This window comes from Glycine soja, chromosome 2, assembly GCF_004193775.1.
Source record: "Glycine soja cultivar W05 chromosome 2, ASM419377v2, whole genome shotgun sequence".
NCBI classification, from domain to species: domain Eukaryota; kingdom Viridiplantae; phylum Streptophyta; class Magnoliopsida; order Fabales; family Fabaceae; genus Glycine; species Glycine soja.
The window spans coordinates 3,428,045-3,445,408 of record NC_041003.1 but is presented as its reverse complement, the minus strand read 5'-3'; the positions used below and the strand labels follow the sequence as shown (position 1 = coordinate 3,445,408).

General features: G+C 29.7%; 2 protein-coding genes across 2 annotated transcripts; one reads left to right on the top strand and one right to left on the bottom strand.

The window, feature by feature from the left end:
• Positions 1 to 194: 194 nt before the first annotated feature.
• LOC114380547 (AP-1 complex subunit mu-2-like) lies at positions 195 to 5,120 on the top strand. The gene is made up of 11 exons (XM_028339659.1): positions 195 to 420; positions 508 to 654; positions 749 to 811; positions 906 to 1,082; positions 1,171 to 1,274; positions 2,922 to 3,029; positions 3,154 to 3,250; positions 3,363 to 3,460; positions 3,612 to 3,753; positions 3,850 to 3,972; positions 4,523 to 5,120. The coding sequence occupies exons 1-11, from the start codon at positions 292 to 294 to the stop codon at positions 4,619 to 4,621; spliced, it is 1,287 nt and encodes a 428-aa protein (XP_028195460.1). The 5' UTR covers positions 195 to 291; the 3' UTR covers positions 4,622 to 5,120.
• A 3,319-nt stretch (positions 5,121 to 8,439) lies between these two features.
• LOC114380537 (L-tryptophan--pyruvate aminotransferase 1-like) lies at positions 8,440 to 13,812 on the bottom strand. The gene is made up of 5 exons (XM_028339647.1): positions 13,640 to 13,812; positions 13,116 to 13,422; positions 10,175 to 10,458; positions 9,155 to 9,456; positions 8,440 to 8,824 (listed from the first exon to the last, which is right to left on the bottom strand). The coding sequence occupies exons 1-5, from the start codon at positions 13,726 to 13,728 to the stop codon at positions 8,628 to 8,630; spliced, it is 1,179 nt and encodes a 392-aa protein (XP_028195448.1). The 5' UTR covers positions 13,729 to 13,812; the 3' UTR covers positions 8,440 to 8,627.
• Between the last annotated feature and the right edge of the window lie 3,552 nt (positions 13,813 to 17,364).

Genomic DNA, 17,364 nt, shown 5'->3' with positions numbered 1-17,364 from the left:
ACTAATTATATATTAAAAAGTCTTAAAACATAATAAATTTTATATTTTCAAAACCAAACAATCTAATTCAAACATTTCTCAAAACGAGATAAATTAAAAAAAAAAAAACTAAACACAATTTATTTGTAATTAACTATTGTTCGAAATCTCAGTCGCTTGAAAAACAATAAATAAACAAAATAAAGAATTAGTTAATTTACTACTTTCTGAGATAACGACGACGTTGTATAGCAGTCCTTCTTCTTCTTTCTGTGTTGACGGTGGCGTTGATCTGATTGGAATTCAGGATCAATGGCAGGGGCAGCCTCTGCTCTGTTCCTCCTCGACATCAAAGGCCGCGTCCTCATCTGGCGCGACTACCGCGGCGACGTCTCCGCCCTCGACGCCGAACGCTTCTTCACCAAACTCATCGAAAAACAGGTTTCACCTTTTCCTCTCTCTTGTAAACCTAATTTCGCATTCTCATTCTCTAGCTCCAAGCTCTTCTTGTTTTTCTTTTTGTTGAAGGCCGATCCGCAAGCTCAAGATCCGGTTGTGCACGACAACGGCGTGACCTACATGTTCATCCAGCACAGCAACGTCTACCTCATGATAGCCACCAGACATAACTGCAATGCCGCCAGCCTCCTCTTTTTCCTGCACCGCATCGTCGATGTACGATAATCATTCTCCTTTAAACCTTTCCAAATTGAGAATTTCGCCATTATTTCGTATAATAATTATGGATCCGTGTATTTGTTTCTCGCAGGTGTTTAAGCACTACTTTGAAGAATTGGAAGAGGAATCGCTTCGGGACAATTTCGTCGTCGTGGTAAAATATCACCGAATTTAGCTGTCTCTTCTTTCTTTTCTTTTTTGGTTAATTGTGTGAATGTATTCGTTGAATTGTATTGTGTCGTTGGCAGTATGAGCTACTTGATGAGATTATGGACTTTGGCTACCCTCAGTACACCGAGGCGCAGATTCTTAGTGAGTTTATTAAGACTGATGCTTATAGAATGGAAGTTACGCAGAGACCTCCCATGGCTGTGACTAATGCCGTGTCGTGGCGCAGCGAAGGGATAAACTATAAGAAAAATGAGGTTAGACATTACAAAAGTGAAGATCGTGTCTAGCTTTTTGAATTGTAATTTGATGGCCTAAGTGGTCAAATTGTACTTTTTGGCTCAGGTTTTCTTGGATGTGGTGGAGAGTGTTAATATACTTGTCAATAGCAATGGACAAATAATTAGATCTGACGTCGTTGGGGCTTTGAAGATGAGAACGTATTTGAGGTTTGCTTTCTACTTTTCGCGAGATCTATTGAAATTTTCTAGCTAGTGGTTTGAGATGGGCTGCTAACTGACTAGGCTTTCTACTATTTTGATTGATCTTTCTACCCTCAGTTTTCTGATTTTCTGTTTGGGTGCTTCTGTTGTCGTGTTCGCTTGTGCATGCTGGTTATTGGTGAGGACTGAAGAGGTGCATTAGGGATTAGAGAACCAAGCCTAAGCTGAGTTTTTATATTGAATTTTTTTAAAACTATTTTTGAATTATGTATAGGTAAATTTTGAAAAATGTAAATGAAATTAGCAATCTGGACTTGGGAGTTCATTCTTTTCCTGTTTTTACTTTATGCTGATGACACGTGCTTGTTGATATCTTTATTCAGTGTTTTAAATAGCATGCTATAGTGGCATAGCAGTGTGGAGATGCCCCTGCTCGCTAGAGGGTCTGCCGTAGCAGATCAAATAGCCAGCTGAATAGTGGCACTATGTGTTGATTCTAAAAAAAGGCCCTTTGAGCAAAGACATTAGGGCTTTTTTGGGGATAAACTATAAAGTCTTGGATAATATTTCGAAGATGATAATTGATGATTCCTATCTAGAAAACTTGTATTTGACTTTTGTTGGTATTTACTTGAATGTTTTGTTTAAGACACCTATGACTTTTTATTGTTAATTATGAATTGAATGTCATTAATTTTGAGTATTTTTTTTATCATTTTTTGAGAATATATGTATATTTTTTTTATACATCAGAAATAAAAGAGCAAAAAGAAACTAGCTCCTAACATGAACCACTCCCATTACATCAGCAGATAAAAGGGGAATTAGCTCAGAAGGAGAATTTAACCAAGAAATAAAACTATCAACATGGTTGGCCCCATATTTAGCAACCCAATCAGCACAAAAGTTTGCCTCTCTTAGAGTGTGTTGCAAACTAACGTTCCAGTCTAAAGCTAGAAGGTCCTGATACATTATATAAACTATATAAAAAAAATCAAAATAGCAGCTATCCCAGTATAGCGTTTTTGGGGCTGGCCGCTACACGTTGCTATCTGGGGTTTAAAACATTGGCTTTATTTCCTTTGGGTACTCCTTAGCCCAGAGGCTTTCTTTAACAACTCGTGCTAAACATAATACATATCCACTGCCCCCTTGTTAGGTATATTGCAGATAGGTCCAACCACTGAATCCATATTATACTCCCTACTTTTTAGGGCGTGTTTGGGATAGCTGTGAAAATTAGATTATTTCAATAATCGATTATGGGCCAATTTGTTTAAACTTATTTGTTGAAATAAGCAGCTTTCTGTTTTTAGTGTGTTTGTCTAAACTGTTTTTGCTTAAAAAAAGTAGTTTTCTGATTATTTTAAGAAGCAAATCCTATCTGCTTCTTATATAAGCGATTTTTATAAAAGCTCTTATTTTAGAGTTGTTTTTTTAAAGTTTAAACAAACTCACCCTATATGTATAATCGATTATAATCAGAATCAGTTTTTTGTTTGGGTAAGTTTGCTGAAAAGCTTTTCGAAAATAACATAGCTGAGAGTTATTTGGAAGATTGTGTTAACCATGAAGTATTTATTATTCTAACCGACTTATATGCCAGAGTATTTATCTGAAAACAATGTGTTGTTCATGGCTTATCTGATGCAGTGGTATGCCTGAGTGCAAACTTGGTTTAAATGATAGAGTATTGTTAGAGGCGCAAGGTAGAACAACCAAGGGAAAGGCTATTGACTTGGAAGACATAAAATTTCATCAGTATGTATGCTTGACCTCGTTGTATTTACAAACTGATCATTTAGAGAAAATTTTATATAATTTCTTTAAGAATGTTTCCTCTTCTTGATGCTAGTTCTCAAATTATATCTGGCATTTTATGAAGGTGTGTGCGTTTGGCTCGATTTGAAAACGATCGAACAATTTCCTTTATACCACCTGATGGATCGTTTGATTTGATGACATACAGGCTCAGTACACAGGTTCATCTTTTTCTCTAGATATGACATAAGTTTCTGTTTTGAGAGGTAAACACAGAAAGAGAGAATAAAAGAATTTTAAAGTCTCTGTTGACTGTATCATCTCTTTTTTCAGGTTAAGCCTTTAATTTGGGTGGAAGCAAATGTTGAAAAGCATTCAAAGAGTCGGATTGAGATTATGGTAAAAGCTAGGAGTCAATTTAAGGAACGTAGGTAATGAGATTTCTTCTTTTCTTATGTTTGTTATGTTTCCTTCCCCACCCCTCTTGATGATAGAAGATGAGGGAAATTAGGTTTTTGCTGTCTAGAAGTTAGACTGCCTCAACTGTCTTTGCTTCCCCAACTAATAGAGTTTATTTTATAGCACTGCCACAAACGTTGAGATTGAGTTGCCTGTGCCTGTTGATGCAACCAATCCTAATGTTCGAACTTCAATGGGATCTGCATCATATGCACCCGAAAAAGATGCGTTAATCTGGAAAATTAGATCCTTCCCCGGAGGCAAGGTATGAGTTCACTTGGAACTGGCATTGAATCCTTGAATAACACCCATCTTGTTACCTCATTTTTATCATGATTTATTGGATCTCTGATACTTTCAGGAGTATATGTTAAGAGCAGAGTTTCATCTTCCCAGTATAACAGATGAGGAAGCAACTCCTGAGAGAAAAGCTCCTATACGTGTGAAATTTGAAATACCATATTTTACTGTTTCTGGAATACAGGTATTGCTACATAAACATGGTTTTCTTATATTCAGAATATTTCTAGACTATTTTTTCAACATACGAAATAATGTTTGGTTGTATCTCTGATTAAATTTAGGTGAATGTTTCCCTTTATTTTAATCAATATCAACAATATAATTCTTCCCTAGTTCCCTTCCCTCTGTTTCTCTCTCCATTTGCCTATTAACATTTTGATTATTTCAATGGATTGAGGGTGGTAGTGAACTAGATGAATTTGTTTTAGTTCAAATTATTCCCACAATTCAGTTGATATTAAGAAATTCCCAATAAATGTTTATAAATAGTAATATTAGAATAAAAAATTGATAGTGGAAAAATAACGTGACATCAGAAAAAGTTAAAAAAAAATAATAATTCACTTGATTTTATTCCATTGTCCATGATTAATAATTTTGAAGAGTAGTTTGATCCATGTGAAATGCAAAGACTAAGACCATTGGTGAAAATAAAATTTACCTCATATTTTGATGGTGTTGTTCAGTTAGCTGATGATGGTAATCAACATGTAAATGTTTTGGTTTTGTAGGTAAGATATTTGAAGATTATTGAGAAAAGTGGGTATCAGGCTCTTCCATGGGTGAGATACATAACGATGGCTGGAGAGTATGAATTGAGGCTTATTTAAGAATTTGTATCTTTCTTTGGTGCTGGAATTCCACCAAATAATCGTGCCAACTTCCATGATCAATGGTTTTAAACTGGTGGATGGGAGAGGGACTCTTGAGTAAAATTAGAGTTTATTTGGCCTGATCATCTCTCCTCTTGCGTCATGATAGTTTTGGCAACAGATCGTAAATTGCTCATTGTCCATAAAGTTCATAACTTCAAGTCAGGAATTGGCAAGTGTAAGGCTGTATCTTCTGTGTAAGTCCTTTTTGTTCAAATCTGTTTGTTGGGAAAATGTCTGATTTTTTTTTCCTCTTGTTTTCTTTTCTTTTATTTACGATCTGTCAATCTTTGCCATTGTCTTCAATTTGATTTATTTGTAAGAGAATTATTAGCTTTTGTATTACTAAGATTGAATATTTTCCCCATCTTTATTTGTATTCATAACCTGACCCATCTTGTGTATTAATATGGTGCCATATCCCTCCCTTTCTGAACAAAAACCATGTATTTTTTTACCATTCATTCAAAAAGTTGATTGCAGGTCAATGGCAGAAAAGAAAATTTGTGTTTTGTTATGAAGTCATGTGTAACAACTAACATGTAGGTAAATTTCAGTGAATATAGATAACTCTCATCTGGATATTAAGCTAAACAAAGAAAACATCAGTTCCACTTACTGTTGTAGAAAATAAGAATTCAGACCTGCTGATAAAAAAAAAAAAAGAATTCAGACCTTACTCTTTAATGTTCCCCAGAAAATTTCTTATGAGAACTTGGGGCCGTGGAGGGCCTAGAAACCAAGCTGGGCTCGAGATGTTACACTTGCATTGGGGAAGTAGAATTTTTGAATTTTTTTTTTCATTGTAAAAGGCAACAACTGAAATTTAAAAGTGAGAAATTTAACAATTTAATGAGAGTAAACCAAGTTTAAGATTGCAAGTGTTGATCATTTCAGTCTTTTAACTTAAAAAAAAATAACTTCGTAAAATCTTTATTTTTTTCTTATTTTTTAAAGGATATATTTTTTTGTTAATCTTTTTTTATTAACTTATATAAAAAATTATTTTTTAAAATGAATTATATTTCTAAAATGTTAAGAATCAAATTAAGTATTTGATAACTCAGGAAGTAAAGTGATTGATATTAATAGTTGAGTTGTGTTATTCATACAACAATCTTATTGTACCAAAAAAAAATGTTGTACCAAAGAAAATTGTTGTATAAATAACATTTTTTACTATAATTTCTAGAGAGAGAGAAAAATGAGCATTTAGTCATTTTTGAATTATGTTTGGCTGCGATGGTCATCATTACCTGATCTAATGGAGCTTCTTTTTTTTTTTTTTTTTACACAATCTAATGAAGCTTAATGGCCAATAAATTGTGTATGCTTTAATGATTTAAATGATTTGATGTTTTAAACCACTTTATAGCTCGGGAGTTACTCAACAATCTAACCACAATTGTGAACTTCATATATTTTAAATATTTTCCTTCCCAACCTATTTTTTTTCTTTATAAAAACTAAATTTATTTTTTCAATTGTATAAAGAATAAAAAGGCATTTTCAAAATAATTCCTGAATAGGAGAAAATTTTAAAAAATCTAAAATTGGATTGTATCTTGTCGCATTAGCTTAATTGTTATTTTCTTTCGTTAAAGTTAATATTTGTACCGACATAACATAACACATGTTAGCATCACTCACACGCCCACCGCACCCAGGAGCACATTAATTTAGTTATTAGATTGTTTTTGTTTTAAAGTTAACATCTATGTCAATGCGCTCAACTTGTAAGAGATATTCAGCTTACTACAACAACCCATGATATTCATTCTCGGAAGCACGTTTATTGGGAAGCCAACGAAGTGGCAGATGCTTTTGCTGAGTATGGGCTTCATATTAGGAACATTTCCGTTTTTGATTTAGTTCCTTCTTTGCATCTTTAAAGGTGTTTGCTGATGTATTTTTTTATCTTTTTTCCTAGTGGGTTTTAATCTATTGTTCGTTTAGGGGCTCCGTTCCCTTTTCTTAAAAAAAAAATAAAAAAAAGTTGGCATGTATGTCATCATGACAATCACTCACCCACATACAAATTTTTAATTTAACATGTCAAAAAAAAAAAATATAAGCATGTAACTTATAATAAATTTGTACTAGAGCGGCTAAAATTAACTAGTATGCTTTGCTTTAGAATATATTGAACAATTCATTTTTATAGAGAAATGTGGCATGTAATAAATTTGTTGAATTTTTTTTATTAACAAATGTCAATGATTAGTTTTATTAGAATATTAGTGAGAGAGATTTAAATCTATAATCTCTTCTTCCTTCTTTTTCTCTTTAATTATTGAGTTAATTTTATAAATTCATGCTTAATTCATATGAAATATGTGGTTCATTTTCAATTTCAAATTTACCTTCTCTCCAATAAAATTTATATATGTAACTTTGTAATAAATTTGTGTCAAAACTGTTCTAACTAATTAGTCACACTGTTTTAATTATTAAACATCGAACCATTTCTCTTATTTTTATTAGAGAAATGCGTCATGGTACCAATTTCTTGTAAAAATTGAAATGATGAAAAAATATATTATAAATTCATATTCAATTTTTAATTTAAGTTTTGTCCAATAAAATATAAATATGCATCTTTGTAATAAAATTTATGCTAGAACTATTCTATCTAATTACCGCCTTTGTTTTAATTATTAAATATAGTCATTTTTATTAGAACAATATTCCATGCATACGAATTTGTTGTACAAAATGGGTTGACAAAAAATCAGCAAAAAAAACTGAGCTGACAAAAAACTGTATCACAAATTCATACCCAATTTATGTTAAACCCGTTATTTATTTATTTTACTTTAACTTTTGTCCAATAAAATATAAACATGTGACTGTGTAATAAAATTGTACCGGAATTGTTCAAAGCAATTAATCCTTTGTTTCAGTATAAATTGAGGCGTTTTTCTTCAAAAAAAGAGAGTGCAAATTGAAGCGTTCATTTTTATTAGAGAAATGCACCATGGTACAATTTTTTGTACAAATTAAACTGATGAAAACTATATTACAAATTCATGTTTAATTTATATGTCAAATCCGTTATTCGTTTTAAATTTTTAATTTAACTTTTTGTCCAATAAAATATAAATATGTATTCCTTAAAAAAATATAAATATGTAACTTTGTGATAAATTTGTTAGAACTGTTGTAACTAATTAGCACGCAACTCTTTTTTCATCTTGATATTCATTTTCGTTAGACAAATATTAAATGCTATGAATTTGTTGCACAAATTGAACCAACAAAAATTGTATCATAACTTCATGTCTGATTTAAAGTCAATTCCCTAAACATGTAACTGTGTACGTAATAAATTGGAACTAGAACTGTTTTAACTAATTAGCGGTCATTATTTTCATATTTAATATCCATGCATTTTATTTTTGGTGAATAATATCCGTGCTTTCATGCAGAAAATATTATGTTTTAGATAAAGCTTAATTTGGAGCACACCCGATTTGACTCAAACTAATTAATAAAAAAAATTAAAGTGATTTTTAGGATCGTGAATCCTCTCCTATAGCTCCTATTGAGCCTTTCATTATCTTCACCTCTCTCAATATTCTTCTTTCTCTTACCATCATATTTACTCGTGCTTTATTCCTTTTTTTTCAACTTTAATTAATACTTTTGTTTTTTGTGCTGGAGAAAAACAGTTCTGTGGGGAGGGAATCTAATTTGGTTTTTCATACATCAAACTCTAAGATTTTTTAAAAAAGAAGATAAAAACTTAATTTTGAACATAAGTAACTGTACTTTATATAAATTAACTCGGTAAACATTAAACTTATTTATGAAATGTCTATGTAACAATATTTATTCTGTTTTCTATGGCACTCATCCTTTATCACCCTATTCTACACCAAAAAAAAAATAAAAAGAACTCTAAATTTTGTGATAAGGCGGTGCTCGAACTAGAGCTACACATGACATTATTGTTCCAATACATCTAGTCACATTCTTTTTTAGCATTTGACACCCTTTTCAGAAATTCATTGAACTCATCATCCGTTCCTATCATGCTAATTCTAGCATACTTTGGACTAACACCAAATCGTTCTCCTTCTCTTGCACGAATCTTCAATTTTTCCAGCAGATAACTCCCACAATCTTCTATGCCCTCCTTACACTTCAACCATATAAAACCTGCAAGATATACATACATGTTATACAAAGTATAAGAAAAAAAAAAAAGAATTTTAATGACTATACACTGTAAGTACTATAAAATATTTTTATACTATCATATAATTACAAATAACTGTCATTATAATTTTTAAGATAGTAATTATAAAACGATTTTACATAGTGCATAGCATTTTTAATACATTGAAACTACTTTAAAATAGTTTTATATCATCATAGATAAATATTGTTATGAATTTTATGACAGTGACTGTACAACGAATTTAGATGGTGCATTACATTTTTTTTTCTCAAGAAATAATGGCTCTAAGGAGTGGGAAAATTAATTACCAGGGAAAGATTCAGATGACTCGTTAGTGAAGTTGCAATAGGCCTTAGGGTACTTGGCCACAGAGAAGACCTTGCTTTCCTCAATAACTTCCCACAATTTCTCCCACCTCTGCTTCAAGATGCGTTTGCTATATTCAAAGAAGAGCTCAGACTTCATGGACCCAAAGTTTTGGTAGCCATCGCAAATCACTCCCATGATCTTAGCAACTCGAGTTTGGGATTCTTTTGAGACTCCAATGGAGCTCATCTGCACATACCTTGTCATCTTCTTAGCAACCTCAATGTCCTTCACAATGGCCCACCTTCACAGCAAAATCAAAACTTTAGCATGTTTGAAGAACAGAATTTACGTACGTATAAAGTTTTCTATGTTTACTCAGCTAGTTAATTCCTTGTGTGTCTACATGAAAAATGATACTTAACATCCTAGCCTTGCGGTAAATACACTATTTGGAGAGAGAGAAATTAAAAAAAAAATACTAGATATATGATAAGAAAAGAATTTTAAAAAAAAAAGTACAAAGAAATATAAGGTGAGAGTAAAAAATGTAATACAAACTAATTATGATTTTTTGGTACGAGCAAGTTTACCGGTATCTTTCACGTGAACTAACGTGAAACAATTTAGTTCAGAGTGAATAAGACTTTATAAACAATAAAACTATTTATCTATATAATTGTTTAATGGAACTTCATATCTCAGACGAACTGAATTAATACTACTATTTAAGCTTATGTGTTAGTTGAAAACAAATATTATGATCGAGTTTATGTAAGTAGTTTAATTTATATTTCTAATGCTTCCCTTAATGCATCTATCCTTGGATTTGAAAGGAATATCAAAACAAACCCACCTACTCTTTTGTATGAAAAAAAAAGTGAATGAAAAAAATGGAACTTTAATCACTTGATCATGTCATGAATTGACAAACTCAAACATGCAAGTTAATTATATGGAAAGATAGATGAATGATGATATATTATTAACAAGTGTGTGAAGCTCAATCATATATGACTCACCCTAAACGTGAACCAGCATGACCAGTGCATTTGGAGAATGTGAAGATCATGATATCATGGTCAGCTTGGTGAGTAATGGGAGTGTAGTGTGGCCAGTAATAGGCAAGATCATGAATCAGCTTCCCTTCAGCTTCAGATTTCACCACAGGACCCCTCATAGTCCCATCAGGGTTGTTTGGAGAGGTTACCACCTCTATGTAGGGTTCATTTTTCTCATACGAAGCAGCATCACCAGCCCATTGATACAATCCTGAACGCAAAATATCAACCTCATCTTGGTATTCCTGGAACAAAACACATTGTTAATTAATTCTTCAAATAATCACACGCTAATCAAATCATTAAATTGATACCCCTTAATCTGCAAATGCCACATGCTTAATTAGACCAAGTCAACCATTTTTTTTGTGTATAATAGATGTACTGAGATTAAAATTTATGATCTCATAAAGGCATAAAGCCTCGCCGACCCTAGTAGTTTATCAAGTCAACCATTTGAAAATTAAGTACTTCTCCTTAAAAAAAAAAATTTAAACCATGTTGGGAGGTTGACCAAACGGGGATTATCAAATTGGTGGACACCAGAAGACACACCATGTTACCCATGTTTTTGCATATGGAATCAAATCTACATCTTCATGTGTCTACGTGGATGTGTGTTTGTTGCATGTTTCCATATATGCCTAGTTTTTCCAAATCACATGTCTGTCACATTTTGGCCTCCTAAAAAGGCCAAAAAACATTGAACAGAAGGTTTCATTTGAATTTTCATTTCCATTTCCCACAGTGGGAACAACAAGTACTGGTCATTGTGTTCAACTCAATATTTTAAGTCGTAACCGCCATATGACAAGATTGGTTCATCAAATAGAGAAACTTTGGCAATAGGCATCGCCAAGAGACACGGTTTTTTAGATCAAATGTGGACGCATTTTCCCACATGACAACTCACAGAATATGGCATATATATTTTTTGTACGAGTATATTATTTATAAGAGACATAATATTCTTCTTAATATATAATGTAATATTAAATTCGGACGTCTCAATCCTAATATATAACTCAATACTTTATAAAATACTAAACTTCTTCTAAACTCTAGATTTTTTGTCAATGTCATAATTTTTAGTTTTTGACTAGTTGAATGTGGATTTCACAATTCTAGTTTTGACTGAGTGAATGCTATCTTTATAAATTTTGTCCTATTCAACTTAATTATATAAATGAACTGATAAAACTTTAATCATAAAAAATTCAAGGAAATATTTTGATATGGTATAATGGAAGCTTTTCAATATTTTTTATTTTAAAGTTTTATAAAATAAGGATATATGTGGTCTTGAAAAAATATTTCTTATAAATATTTTTGAGATTTTTTAATTAAAAAATTCAAACATTCGGACAAATAAAATATGCTAAAGTTTCATTACTTTTTCCTGTTTTCTTATTCTTAAATAGATTGGTTGCCCTGCCTCCTAAAAGTCCAAATTAAACGTATCCTAAATAAAGCACATTAAATTCAAACGTACATATATGAAAAGAAATCATTTTTAAAAACACATTTTACCGTTATATATATGAGATAGATAGGAAGAAAATAAAGATAAGAATGAGTGATGTAATAAAGATTAAGAGAAATTAATGCTATAAAATGTTAAAAACATTATATGAATGTAACTCAGAGATGAATATATCTTTATATATATATATATATATATATATATATATATATATATATATATATATATATATATATCTAACTACATAAAGGTAATTGAAATAATTGAAGGAAGCGTTTCATATTACCAAGTTTTTTCTTTCTTTCTTTTTTGAGTCAATTGTTTCATGTTTGTAAAAATAATCTTAGTATACCAAATATATATAAAAAGAGAGTGAAAATTGATTTGCTCAAATTATACAAATCAATACTTGTTAATACTTGGTGGTGGAAGATTTAAATAGTATGCATGAGATCATGTATTCCAGCTTCAATGTCAAATTGTATATGAAAAATTCTTGTTAATATTTTAAGAAAACATCAAATAATCATATACATTTAACGAAAAATAACGACCCAAAAATATAAAAGATTGATCCATCATGCATATTTATCACAAAAAATATATATTTTTGCAATGCAACCTATATAAATCAATATAAGTTAATATTCCTAAAAACAACAAAAAGTCGTGTATGTTTAATGGAAAATGACCAATAAATATAAAAAGATTGATCAATCATTAACATTTTTTTCACAAAATATAATTATCACATTATATGAATCAATACATGTTAATAATTGAAAAAATGACAAAAGATCGTGTATATTTAACGAAAAACTAGATGTGGATCCTTGTTGTTGCATGAATTATAAAAAAAAATTAAAGTGAGAAATTTTGTTATGAAAAAAGTGGAAGAAAAAAACTATTGTCCAGCACTCAGCAGCAACACGTGGCAAGGTGCTGGACAGTTTTTGTAAGTATATAAGTATATTGATAAAGAAAAAAGACTAATTGATCATTAATATTTATTTTCTTTTGCGCCATTTAGTTTTGTAAAATTCAGAATTTTTCTATAAAAAAATTACCTAAATTAATGTATACATACCCAAGTGATTTGTGTTAAAAAAAAAACGATTAATTAATTTATAGTCACAAATTCAAGCAAATATGATATACGCTTCAAAGACAATAATAATAATAATAATAATAAAGCATGTTAGCAAATGGATCTAAATCACTTGCTACATTTGTGTGTCTTCTTTAAACCATCAACGAGATTCATTCATTAATTAATTGATTAACAGCCTAACTAAGAAAACGTTAATTCTTAATGATGTCTCATTGGAAGGAGATTAAATAAAAACACATAGGAGACAAAGAAATTAATTAAGACATGATATAATAAGAATATGGTAAGGGGCAAAAGGGTATAATCACCGAATAGTATGGAACAGCAGCAACAACGTTGATGGGTTGAGAATTAGCCTCCGAAGGAGAGAGAGCAAAAACAGCTCCCTGTAATAGTTGCGTTGCTCCATTCCCTACCACAATGTATCTGTCTTCAGTAACAGCATTTCCCACCACGTGATGAAGCCTTTTAATGGCTTCCTTCATCTCCGGCAACATGTACCAGCACACGTTGCTCATGTCACTCAGATAGCTCATTAGCTCCCACCCTTTGATAACTACGGTGCAGGACTCACACATCTTTTTCCAGTATTCTTCGAACACTACCGGATCGCCCCTGTCAATTAACGTCGTCACAACCTTAAACCATACTTAGTCTCGTACCATAACAACAACAACAATAATAATAATGTTACTTTTTCTCGTGTCTCTGTGATAATATCTTCTGAAACCATCAGAACGCGAGTTTAAACGTGACATCATATCAATAATGATAACAGGAAATTTAAGAACATGACAATCAGACTATAAAAAAAGTTAAAAGAGGTCGTTACCGATCAAGAGGTAGGATGGCATTAGGAGAGATATTTGTTGGGGGGATTGTGGCATTGGAAGAAGGGAAGCCATTTGTAGCTACCACCATGATTGAATATATGCTAGCTCTTGTTTTGATCACATACACAAAGAATGCCTCACTTTCTCACTCTTTGTTTTTCCCTCGACCTTCAGTTGTGACTGCTTCTTGGCTGGGATATGTGCTTATATACACCAGGAGAAATATGGGTAGCTAACCTCTAACAATTATAATACTTTTTAAAAAAAATTAACTTTTGAACATTCTGCGGTGCAATGTATTTCGTTTTTCTATCTCCATAATTAATAAGGCCACTTTATTTATTATTTCTTTTTTTACTGCTATTTATTATTTTCTTGAAATAACCTACATTTTTAGGTAATATTTTATTTATTTTTAATGTGTAAACCTTTTGAATGAAACTATTGGAAATCTGTGGAATTATTCATGTTATTTTATAAATAAAATATGTATTTTAAGAATTTTAATATTTTTAATTGATTGAGTATGTCAATTAAAATTTTATTTTTTATTTGTATAACTTTGTACAAATTTTCAGTTCTAGAGGTAAAACAAATCCGGTTATACCTAAGCAATCCTAGTATGTTTCAATTAATTTTCAAGGTTGAATTATTTTTCCTTTAAAAAAATTTCATCTAATGACTTTAATTTCTCAATATTAAATAATTTTTAATTGATCATAAGTAGTTATAGATTTTTCATAAGATTTAGTAATTTCATTATCAACAATATCATGTCTCATTTAATGGTTTCTTTCTACCAATATTAATTCTTTCGCCCTTTTTAATTGGCTGCAGTTTCTTTAACCGAAATCATGCCATTTTTTAATTTATATTTGCTATATTTTTTATAGAAGTGTTCACAAGTACAAGTCATATATGAACTCTAATTAATCCAAATTGATTTGAACAATTTATGTTGGATCATTTATGTATTTGTATCAAAATCAAACCGAACCAATCAAAATCAAATCGAACCGATTAAAATTTTTAGAGTTGTTTGATTTGACTTAAATACTATTAATATTGAAACTGTTAGTGTTAGAATTACAAATATTGAGACTAGTGTTAGAACTTCTTAAAATATTACTTTTAGGTGAATTGTTATTTATTTCATCCTTTTTTATATTTATTTTTCTGTCATGTTTATAATATTAATGGATCATATTTTATTTATTTGTTTCAGCAAATCTGATTGTAGTAAAACTTATAACAAGAAATTAATTTATAGGAAATAATTATGATTCAAATTATTATAGTAAATATCGTTGAAAAATATTTTGTTTTAGTTTGTATTAGTCTATTTTAGAATATTATGTTGATGGTATTAAATAAATCAATTTCACTATTTTTAGACAATTGATAATATTGTGTTAATTGTATTGGTTATTTGGATGAATCATGATATAAAATAGTAATTCTAAAAAAAATATCAAATTTAAATGAATAACTCATTAGTCCAAATCGAATCAAACCGTTCATGAATGGGTTGGATTGGGTTGAGTTTTTAAAAGATTATGAAAACCAAATCCAATCAAACCGATTAAATTTGATTGAATTGGATCCTAAATTTAGTCAAAATCAATCTTAATCAACCCGCGAACACCCTTAATTTTTCAAACAAAAAAAATAAGACATTTAATTTTGTTTTATAACAACATGATACACATAAAGAATTAGGTACATTCCTCTCAAAAAAAAAAAAATAGGAACATCAGTTTAAAGAATGTTAAATAGCCCACTATTGTTAAATTTCTTACTTATAGAACAATAATGTTGGTGGATTATTAAAAAGAGTAAAGAAAAAGAAGAATAATATATTTTTATGAAGTTTATCATTTAAAATGTTTAATATAATAGAAAATATATTTTTTAATTAAGATTAATTATATTATAAATTAGACTAAGAAACACATAAAAATTATTAATTTAGAGAGAAATTTAATAATATGAGAGGCTTGTTTTAAGGGAGATACTTATTTTTGTTTTTTATAAAAATAATATTAATGATAAGTAATTTTGTTTGGAGAACGTATTTAGTTTATTTGGAATATTAAAGTAAATGCTTCACTGAATTTAGACTCTTGGAATTAATTTATTAAGAGAGAAAATTGATAAGATGTCATGAAAATATTAATTTTAAGGGAAATATTTATTTTACTATTTATAAAAAAATATTTGGAATATTTATTGTTTTCCTACTACGGATAAAAAAAAATACTTACTAAACGTTTTTTTTTTCCTCTTTGAGAAAATGCTTCACAGAAGTTAGACTTGGGTCGAGTTCGTGAAACCGTTTCTGTTCTGACTTCTGATATCCCTCTTTTTTAATTTTTTTAATAAAGACAAGCTGAAAACTTCCTTATTTGACTAGCTGCTGAGAGGAAAATAAAATAAAATTTCTTATAAAAATTAATATTAAGGAATTCATGAACTGTAATCAAACTAGTTATGGTATCATCATTTAAAAAGAATCCTCTCCTCTTAATTTATTAATTGCATAGTTATATTAAATAAGGTAGCTTTCTTTAGAAGTGTTTAACCTTTTAGTTTATTTTTTAAGAAAATTATATACAGTATATTATAAAAAAAAATTATATTTATGTATATATTAAAAATATTGTATTGTTGTATTTTAAAATTAGTGTGTGTGTGTGTGTGTATATATATATATATATATATATATATATATATATATATATATATAAATGATGTACTAAATCGTTATTAAAATTTTTTGTAGCTTTTCTTTGCTGGATAAAAAAATGTGTAGATATAACCTATGGAAGAAAAAAAAAACAAGAAATTTAATCTAACGGTAACGGTGAATTTTGAGAAAAATATATTAAATATAATAGTTAGTGTAAAATTACACTACTACATTTAATAAGTTTTAATTATATATATATTGAAAAAAACTTCAAAATGACTCTTCGTAAAGTTATTTCCTTTTATTAACTCTTCATATATATTAAATTTATTAGTTTAACTATTGAATATTTTGATATTAACTCAATAATTGTGAATACCACTAAACAATTAGAGTATTAGATCAAGAAGGACGACATAAAAAGTTACCGACCTAGTGCAAAGCTGATAAAATAAGTGTCTTAATTACTTATTTTTGAGTGATTTTTAAGTTGTTTATCTCTCTTTTATCCTTAGAATTATGTTTTAACTCAATTTGTGTTAATTTATTAAGTAATATAATTAACTTTCGGTGTAATTGCTTATTTTCTTGGTTGAATCTTAGTATTTTACTCTTATTTTTTTTGTAGAAAAAGGAGATCAAGTGAAGGTGTAGAACATAATTTGGAGCTGAATTATGAAGTACTAAAGCTTCAAAGAGTCATATGAGGCAGAATTTTCATAAAGTAGCAGAATTAGTTAATCAGCTAAGTCAGAATACGTGGTTGAGTGAGTTGTCACTTAAAATATAAATTCTACTTTTGTATATATAGGCCCGACCCTCATGGCTAAGTTTTTCAATTATAAGGGATTAGATGTAACTAAACTTGAACTCTTTTGTATGCTTCAATATGGTTTAATTTATATTTTAGATACTTGTGTTCTATGTTTGTATCTTGTTTCTTTACTTAAAAGTTTGTTGTGAAATGGTCACTCATCTCATGATTTTTGACATGAATGATGTTGGAAAACACTTTCCTTCTTTAAAATTAAAATA

Coding starts and splice junctions, on each gene's coding strand:
- LOC114380547 (XM_028339659.1), top strand. CDS start 292: ATGGCAGGGGCAGCCTCTGCTCTGTTCCTCCTCGACATCAAAGGCCGC. Junction 421..507: donor CCAAACTCATCGAAAAACAG/GTTTCACCTTTT, acceptor TTTTTGTTGAAG/GCCGATCCGCAAGCTCAAGA. Junction 3,461..3,611: donor AGTCAATTTAAGGAACGTAG/GTAATGAGATTT, acceptor TTTATTTTATAG/CACTGCCACAAACGTTGAGA.
- LOC114380537 (XM_028339647.1), bottom strand. CDS start 13,728: ATGGTGGTAGCTACAAATGGCTTCCCTTCTTCCAATGCCACAATCCCC. Junction 13,423..13,639: donor GCCATCCTACCTCTTGATCG/GTAACGACCTCT, acceptor GTTAATTGACAG/GGGCGATCCGGTAGTGTTCG. Junction 10,459..13,115: donor CTGCTGTTCCATACTATTCG/GTGATTATACCC, acceptor GTTTTGTTCCAG/GAATACCAAGATGAGGTTGA.